Raw genomic sequence first — 9858 nt, 5'->3', positions numbered from 1 at the left:
GACTGTTACCCAACTAGGGGAAGAAAATCATTCCAATGGTTTTGAGGTAAATGAATGTCTTCACCACAAATCAGTTACAAATGTGGTTTTGGAAAAAGGAACACCCCATAAGATTGTTTCTTTCCTCAATCTCTCATGATATTTACGAAATAAACCTTACTCTTCCCCAACATTGCCTTAAAAAAATCTTGCTGCAAAAATAACATCTTGAAGATACTTTGTTGACTTCCTGCTTGAAATTTTCCTTATTGATGATGACAAATTCCTTTAAATATGCATTACTAATACTATCACCAAGTTAGAGAAGCATCTAAACACAGACCACAAGTTGATGTGAAGAAAAAAAATACCAGAAAATATAAAGGGAGAGGATCTTATGTTTTATATATACTATGTGATGTTAATCCTTCTATGCATATATGTATATGCATATATACAAATGACCACAGCATAATAAAATGTTCAAGGCAAATTTGACATCTGCAACAATTTTTTTCTTCCTGGGATTTTCCAGCTACCCCAAAGTTGAGGTCATCATATTTGTGCTGTGCTTGCTGATGTACCTTATCGCCTTGCTGGGTAATATAATTCTGATCTCCATCACCATCCTGGATTCCCGCCTACACACACCTATGTACTTCTTCCTCAGCAATCTGTCTTGTTTAGACATCTCATACACCTCTTCTGCTTTCCCTCCAATGCTGATAAACTTTGTTTCAGGGAAAAACACTATGTCATTTTCAGGGTGTGCCGCTCAGATGTACTTCTCTCTGGCCATGGGCTCCACTGAGTGTGTGCTCCTGTCCATGATGGCTTATGACCGATATGTGGCCATCTGCAACCCCCTGAGATACCCCACCATTATGAACAAAAGGGTTTGTGTGCACATTGCAGCTGGCTCCTGGGTGACAGGCTGCTTCACTGCCCTGGTGGAAACAGTGTCTGTGTTGCAGCTGTCTCTGTGTGGTAATAGTGTCATAAATCATTTTGCTTGTGAAATTCTGGCTGTCTTAAAATTGGTTTGTGTGGACATCTCCATGGTGCAGTTAATCATGTTGGTGATCACCATACTTCTTGTTCCCATGCCAATGCTCCTCATTTGTATCTCTTATGTGTTCATCCTCTCCAATATCCTGAGAATCAGCTCAGTGGATGGTCAAAGCAAAGCCTTTTCAACATGTGCAGCCCACCTGACTGTGGTGGTTTTGTTCTATGGGACAACTCTTTCCATGTATCTGAAGCCTTCAGCTGTAGATTCTCAGGAAATAGATAAATTTATAGCTTTGGTATATGGTGCATTAACTCCTATGTTGAATCCAATCATCTACAGTCTACGAAACAAAGAGGTGAAAGCGGCTATGAAAAAAATGCTGATCAGAAATTCTTTGGTATTGTCTTAATTTCCATCCTCAAATAATATGGGAGCAAGCACACTCATCTGGATAATCTCCAACATTATCCAGGAAGTTGCAAAATAGTTGGAATAAACCAAACCCTGGAAAATATCTGTTTTTGATAGGAGTTAACATTAAGACCAATATCTTGATTTACCTTGTAAAACTTTTGATATTAATAAATAATTTAGGCAGAATGAATTATGTTTCTGGAGAATTATTTAGCATACATTGAATATTAATATAACATTAAAATTAGATGATTATTTATTTTTTCATATTTGATTTCTATATCATCTAAATGTTCAACTCTAGCATCACCATAACAATAACTAATATACAAAGAATGTAAGATATTAAGCCTAGTATATTTTGAAATAATTTATCCTCATATACTTTGTAATTATTTCTGAAATTATGAAGAAATAATACTTTTACATAAGTGTGGATACAGTTCAAGGTATAAACATATAGTTCATAAAACCAAGACACCATTAATTTTAGAACTTTTTCCTGCTCTAAATGTTAAAATGTGAAATGAATTAGATTTGATAAACTACCACATGAATGATTTTGTGTATTTAGGATGTATATGCAGGCAATGAGTAAATATCTTGGAGACTGTACCTTTTTAGGAATTTAACCATTTCTTCTAGGTTGTCCATTTTATTGACATACAATTGTTCATAGGAATCTCTTACGATCCTTTGTATTTCTCTGGTGTCAGTTGTAACTTCTCTTCTTTCATTTCTGATTTTATTGTATTTGTCCCTCTCTCTTTTTTTCTTGATGACTCTGGCTAAAGGTTTATCAATTTTATTTATTTTAAAAAAAATAGCTTTTAGTTTCATTGATATTTCCTATTGCTATTTTTAAGTCTCTATTTCATTTATTTCTTTTTTGATAATTATTATTTCTTCTACTAAAAAATAATAAACATTGGGTTTTGTTTGTTCTTCTTTTTCTGTTTCCTTAAATGAAAGAATAGATTATTTATTTGAGATTTTTCTTGTTTCCTGAGGCAGGCTTTTACCTCTATAAATGTCTCTCTTAGAACTGCTTTTGTTATGTCCCATTTATTTTGGATTGCTGTGTTCCCATTTTCATTTGTCTCCAGGTATTTTTTTTTTAACTTCTCTTTGATTTCTTCAGTGATTTATTGGTTGTTTAGTAATATGTTGTTTAGACTCCACCTGTTTGTGCTTTTTTTGCAGTTTTTTTTCAATGTAGTTAGTTTGTAGGTTTGTTTAAAAAGATGCTTGATATAATTTCAAGCTTTTAAAATTTATTGAAACCTTTTTTTTGGCCTAGTATGTAATCTACCCTGGAGAATGTTTCATGTGCACTTAAAAAGAATGTGTATTCTACTGCTTTTGTATGGAATGTTCTATATATACCTATTAAGGTCATCTGGTTTAATGTGTCATTAAGCCAGTGTTTCCTTATTGATTTTCTCTCTGGATGGTCTTTCCATTGATGTAAGTGGGGTGTTTATGTCCCCTACTATTATTGTATTACTGTCAATTTCTCCCTTTATGTTTGTTAATATTTGCACTATGTATTTAGGTGCTTCTATGTTGGGTGCACATGTATTCACAATTGTTATATCTTCTTGTTGGATTGGGCCTTTGATCATTTTGTAATGTCCTTCTTTACCATTTTTTACAGGCTTTGTTTAAAGTCTGTTTTGTCTGATATGAGTAATGCTACCTCAGCTTTCTTTTTGTTTCCATTTGTATGGAATAACCCTTTTCCATCACCTCATTTTCAATCTGTGTGTGTCTTTAGTTCTGAAGTGAGTCTCTTGTAGGCAGTATACACACACACACACACACACACACACACACACACATATACATGCACCATGCTTTTTATGCATTCAGTCACTCTATGTCTTTTGACTGGAACATTTATTTTATTTACATTTAAAGTAATTATTGAGACATATATACTTATTTTATCCTTCTTAGCCCTTATATCAGAAGACATGAAAAATAAAACTGAATTAATTGCTAAAAAGGTCTTGAATAAATGCCATTTTAAATAGAAGATTTTGCTGTTATAAATTTCTTTCATTTCCTTAGTTTTATTTTTTCTGTATATTTTTCCTTAAAATAACTGGTTAGATTTTGTGTTTTTATACCTTTTAATAATTAACCTATTTAAAACTACTGGTATGAGTAGAAGATATCCTCAAGTTCAATTTCATGACAATCTGGAAGATTATTCATGAAGATGCTGGTGGGACTGTAAATTGGTATAGCCACTATGGAGAGCAGTGGTGGTGCCTTAAAAAACTAAAAATAGAGCTACCATATGATTCTGCAATCCCTTTCCTGGGCATATTTCCAGAGAAAACCATAATTTTGAAAGATACATGCACCCCAATGTTCATTGCAGCATTATTTACAATAGCCAGGACATCGAAGCAACCTAAATGTTGATCAACAGATGAATGGATGAAGATGTGGTGTATATAGATGTAGATATGTGTGTGTGTGTATATATATATATGTATATATATATAATGGAATATTACTCAGCCATGAAAAAGAATGAAATAATGCCATTTGCAGCAACATGGATGGACATAGAGATTATCACATTAAGTGAAGTAAGCCAAAGGAAAAATATCATATGATATCATTTACATTTGGAATCTAAAAAAAAAAAAAGATACAAATGAACTTATGTACAAAACAGAAATAGACCCACAGAGATAGAAAACAAACATCGTAACCAAAGGGGAAAGAGGGGGAAAGACAAATTAGGAGTTTGGGTTTAACTTACACATGACCACATGTAAAACAGATAACCAACAAGGACCTACTACATAGTGCAGGGAACTATATTCAATATTTTGTAATAACCGATAAGGGAAAATAATCTGAAAAAGAATATATGTATATGTATATATATATATGCACACATACATATGCACATATATATATAACTGAATCACTTTGCTGTATACCTGAAACTAACACAATATTATAAATCAACTATACTTCAATAAAAAATAAAATTTAAAAAAAAGAGGAGAAAATGTTATGAAAAAGCACGAGTTAATTTGAAAATCTTCTTGCAATTGAAGATATGTTAATAACAAAAAAATATATTTTTGAGCCAATAGTCAAACCACACTCCATGTTGAAACACATGAATCACTCCTGTGAAAGTCACAGCCAAGAAAAGGGAAGCATCTAAAACTATTATTATTAATCATCAATTATTATGAATAATCCAACTTATGCAAATACATGAAATATAAACTTAGGAGTATAAATATAGCAATACAAGAGAAAGTTATCAGTACTAGCAGTCATTTTTTAAAAGAAAATCTAAGAGAATCAACCAAAAAGCTTATTATAAGTAGAAAAAATGTTCAATTAGTTACCTGGTTACTTAAAATATTATGTAAGATTAATAGCTTCCTCATAAATAAAAACTGCTTAGAAATTATCATGGAAAAATAATCAAATAACATAATAAATATAAAATATGAAAAGCATATTAAAGATATTGAAATATGAAAATTCTGTAATTTATATGAGGTAGTGGTAACATAAAATAGAAAGAATTCTTATAAAAATAAAAGGAATTTCCAATTCACTTACTTTGCACAACTTCCAGTGGAAACCCAAGTAGAAAATGGGTAATCCAATAATAAGGAAAAATCATAAAATGAGAATATAGAATAGAAAATTCATACATGAAGATATGATTAGAAAGAAAAACAAACCCTAGAGTGAGCAGAAGGAAAGAAATCATAAAGATCACATCAGAAATAAATGAAAAAGAAATGAAGGAAACAATAGCAAATATCAATAAAATTAAAAGCTGGTTCTTTGAGAAGATAAACAAAATTGATAAACCAGCAGCCAGACTCATCAGGAAAAAAAGGAAGAGGCAAATCAACAGAATTAGAAACAAAAAAAGGAGAAATAACAACTGACTCCTCAGAAATACAAAAGATCATGAGAGACTACTACAAGCAACTATATGCCAATATATTGGATAACCTGGAAGAAATGGATAAATTCTTAGAAAAGTACAATCTTCCAAGACTGAACCAGGAAGAAACAGAAAATAGAAACAGAACAATCACAAGCACTGAAATTCAGACTGTGATTAAAAATCTCCCAACAAACAAAAGCCCAGGGCCAGATGGCTTCACAGCAGAATTCTATCAAACATTTAGAGAAGAGCTAATACCTATCCTTCTCAAACTCTTCCAAAATATAGCAGAAGGAGGAACATGCCCAAACTCATTCTATGAGGCCACCATCTCCCTGATACCAAAACCAGGCAAAGATGTCACAAACAAAGAACATTACAGGCCAATATCACTGATGAATATAGATGCAAAAATCCTCAACAAAATACTAGCTAACAGAATCCAAAAGCACATTAAAAAGGTCATTTACCATGATCAAGTGGGGTTTATCCCTGGGATGCAAGGATTCTTCAATATATGCAAATGAATCAATGTGATACATCATATCAACAAATTGAAGGATAAAAACCATATGATCATCTCAATAGATGCAGAAAAAGCTTTTGACAAAATTCAATATCCATTTATGATAAAAGCTCTCCATAAAATGGGCATAGAAGGAAATTACCTCAGCATAATAAAAGCCATGTATGACAAACCAACAGCCAACATCATTCTAAGTGGTGAAAAACTGAAAGCATTCCCTCTAAGAACAGGAACAAAGCAAGGGTGTCCACTGTCACCACTATTAAACCACATAGTTTTGGAATTTTTAGCCACAGAATTCAGAGAAGAAAATGAAATAAAAGGAATCCAAATTGGAAAACAAGAAGTAAAATCATCACTCTTTGCAGATGACATGATATTATACATAGAAAACCCTAAAGATGCTACCAGAAAACTACTAGAGATAATCAATTAATTTGGTAAAGTAGCAGGATATAAACTTAATGCACAGAAATCTCTTGCATTCCTATACACTAACAATGAAAGATCAGAAAGAGAAATTAAGGAAATACTACCATTTACCACTGCAGCAAAAAGAATAAAATACCTAGGAATAAACCTGCCTAAGAAGGCAAAAGACTTGTATGCAGAAAACTGTAAGACACTGATGAAAGAAATCAAAGATGATACAAACAGATGGAGGGACATACCATGTTCCTGGATTGGAAGAATCAACATTGTGAAAATGACTATACTACCCAAAGCAATTTACAGATTCAATGCAATCCCTATCAAATTATCAATGGCATTTTTCACAGAACTAGCACAAGAAATTTTATGATTTGTATGGAAATGCAAAAGACCCCAAACAGCCAAAGCAATCCTGAGAAGGAAAGATGGAGCTGGAGAAATCAGGCTCCCTGACTTCAAACTCTACTACAAGGCCACAGTGATCAAGACAGTATGGCACTGGCACAAAAACAGAAATATAGATCAATGGAACAGAATAGAGAAGCCAGAGATAAACCCATGCATACGTGGGCACCTTATCTTTGACAAAGGAAGCAAGAATATACAGTGGAGAAAAGACAGCCTCTTCAATAAGTGGTGCTGGGAAAACTGGATAGCTATATGTAAAAGAATGAAATTAGAACACTTTCTAACACCATACACAAAAATAAACTCAAAATGGATTAAAGACCTAAATATAAGGCCAGATACTATAAAACTCTTATAGGAAAACATAGGCAGAACACTCTATGACATAAATCACTGCAAAATCCTTTTGACCCACTTCCTAGAGAAATGAAAATAAAATCAAAATAAACAAATGGGACCTCATGAAACTTAAAAGCTTTTGCACAGCAAAAGAAACCATAAACAAGACAAGAAGACAACCCACAGAATAGGAGAAAATATTGCCAACGAAGCAACTGACAAAGGATTAATCACCACAATATAGAAGCAGCTCATGCAGCTCAATATCAAAAAACAAATGACCCAATCCAAAAATGGGTGGAAGATCTAAATAGAAATTTCTCCAAAGATGACATGCAGCTGACTAACAAACACATGAAAACATGCTCAATATCACTAATCTTTAGAGAAATGCAAGTCAAAGCCACAATGCGGTAGCACCTCACACTGGTCAGAATGGCCATCATCAATAAATCTAAAAACAATAAATACTGGAGAGGATATGGAGAAAAGGGAACCCTCCTGCACTGTTGGTGGGAATGTAAATTGGTATAGCCACTATGGAAAACAGTTTGGAGTTTCCTTAAAAAACTAAAAATAGGACTACCATATAACCTGCAATCCCACTCCTGGGCATATACCCTGAGAAAACCATAATCCAAAAAGAAACATATACTGTAATGTTCATTGCAGCACTATTTACAATAGCCAGGTCATGGAAGCAACCTAAATGCCCATCAACAGATGAATGGATAAAGAAGATGTGGCACATATATACACTGGAATATTACTCAGCCATAAAAAGGAATGAAATTGAGTTATTTATAGTGAGGTGAATAGAGTCTGTCATACAGAGTGAAATAAACCAGAAAGAGAAAAACAAATATTGTATGTTAAGTCATGTATATGGAATCTAAAATAATGGTACTGATGAACCCTGTGACAGGGCAAGAATAGAGATGCAGATGTAGAGAACGGACTGGAGTACCTGGCAGGGGTGGGGTGGGGGACGCGAAGGGAAAGCTGGGATGAAGTGAGAGAGTAGCATTGACATATATACACTACCAAATGTGAAACAGAGAGTAGTGGGAAGCTGCAGCATAACACAGGGAGATCAACTGGATCATGGGTTATGACTTAGAGGGGTGAGATAGGGAAGGTGGGAAGTAGTTGCGTGAGGGAAGGGATATGGGTATATATGCATAAATACAGGTGATTCACTTTGTTGTACAGCAAAAACTGACACAACAGTGTAAAGCAATTATATTCCAATAAAAAGCTTAAAAAATATGGTTAGCTTCACTCTTATGCAAGAAACACTAATAAATTCGGAAATGAAATGTTACTTTTAATCAATTAAAGATGCATGTAAACTTATGGGTAACTGATGGTAATGGCAGTTGCTTAATTCCATATCTCTTTACATATCCTCCAAAAACAATACAGAACAACAGAAGAGGAAATAAAACTATTCAAACCAACACAACCAGAAGACAGAAAATGCCCAAACTTTAAGTACAAATAAGTACAAAACTTAACACTAAATTGTAGCATCTCTCATACTCCCACTGAATCTTTTTTTTTTCCTCAGATCTTTATTGGAGTATAATTGTATTACATAGTGCAGTTTCTGCTGTACAACAAAGTGAATCAGCTGTATTTACACATGTATCCCTATATCCGCTCCCTCTTAAGCCTCCTTCCCCTCTTCCCTATATCCCTATGTCATGCAGCTACTTCCCACAAGCTATCTATTTTACATTTGGATCAACCTAGGGGCAGGACCACTGAATCTTTTCACAGAGCAAAGACTAGCATGGAAAAGAGAAGGTGGAACAAGCTGCAAGTTTAAGATTGACCTAAAATCAAAACACAGCTCTGAATACAAGTGGAACACAAAAGTGTGTTTGAGTTGAGGTGACTGTTTTCTAAAATCATGGCTTTTGGGGAAAAAGTAAATGAAAAGGAAGGGAGAGGCACCTTTGGAGATTTCGAAGTAAAAGAGCAAAGAAGCCAAAAGGAAAATTGGGGTTATGCCAAATAAAAACATTCTTAAATAGAGACTTTCCTGGTGGTGCAGTGGTTAAGACTCCATGTTCCTAATGCAGGGGACCTGGGTTCAATCCTTGGTCAGGGAACTAGATCCCACATGCATGCTGAAACTAAGTGTTCGCATGCCATAACTAAGGAGACTGTGAGTTGCAAATAAGAAGCCTGCCAGCTGCAACTAAGAAGCATACATGCTGCAACTAAGGAGCCCACCTACTGCAACTAAGACCCAGTGCAACCAAATAAATAAGTAAAATAAACATTTTTTTAAATGTCCTAAAATATCAGAGGGCATACAATTCCTTCATACTTAGATAAGATAAAGGAGAAAAGACAAAGAGGGCCAGAGAGCCCTTAGGACAAGGGTAAAATGGCTTTAGCAAGCTAATATTGTTATAAGGGTCTCTCTATTTCTGTAGAAGGGGAGGGGAGGAGGAAGTCAAAGCAATTATTTAAGGAAATTCTACCTCAAAATACGGATAGGTGACGGCACTCTTGACCTACAAATTGTGTAAAGTAATCCAAATTATGAAATAAATAATGAAAGTAGACTATATTCAAAGCTATTATAAAATGAACTAGAAAATGAAAAACAAAATGCCTTAGCTTATGGAAACTTCTGCCCCTCATACTCAAAAAAAAATTAATTAATTAAAAAAAGAAGAAGCAAATTAAAATTGTAAAACAACACTACAAATCAATATCAATATTCTCAAACAAGCATTTGAGGGAAACACCTGAATCAGAAATTCAAAAATTAAAAAGAAATTGATC

General features: G+C 33.8%; 1 protein-coding gene across 1 annotated transcript; it reads left to right on the top strand.

Moving 5' to 3' along the window:
* The first annotated feature begins 458 nt into the window (after positions 1–458).
* LOC130846190 (olfactory receptor 13F1) lies at positions 459–1400 on the top strand. The gene has a single exon (XM_057724277.1). The coding sequence runs from the start codon at positions 459–461 to the stop codon at positions 1398–1400; it is 942 nt and encodes a 313-aa protein (XP_057580260.1).
* Positions 1401–9858: the final 8458 nt, after the last annotated feature.

This window comes from Hippopotamus amphibius, chromosome 2 (assembly GCF_030028045.1).
Source record: "Hippopotamus amphibius kiboko isolate mHipAmp2 chromosome 2, mHipAmp2.hap2, whole genome shotgun sequence".
NCBI lineage: Eukaryota > Metazoa > Chordata > Mammalia > Artiodactyla > Hippopotamidae > Hippopotamus > Hippopotamus amphibius.
Note: the sequence above shows the minus strand (reverse complement) of the source record. Positions and strands in the feature narration are given on the sequence as shown.

What these genes read in the sequence shown, in the direction of transcription:
- LOC130846190 (XM_057724277.1), top strand. Translation starts at nt 459, where the DNA reads ATGTTCAAGGCAAATTTGACATCTGCAACAATTTTTTTCTTCCTGGGA.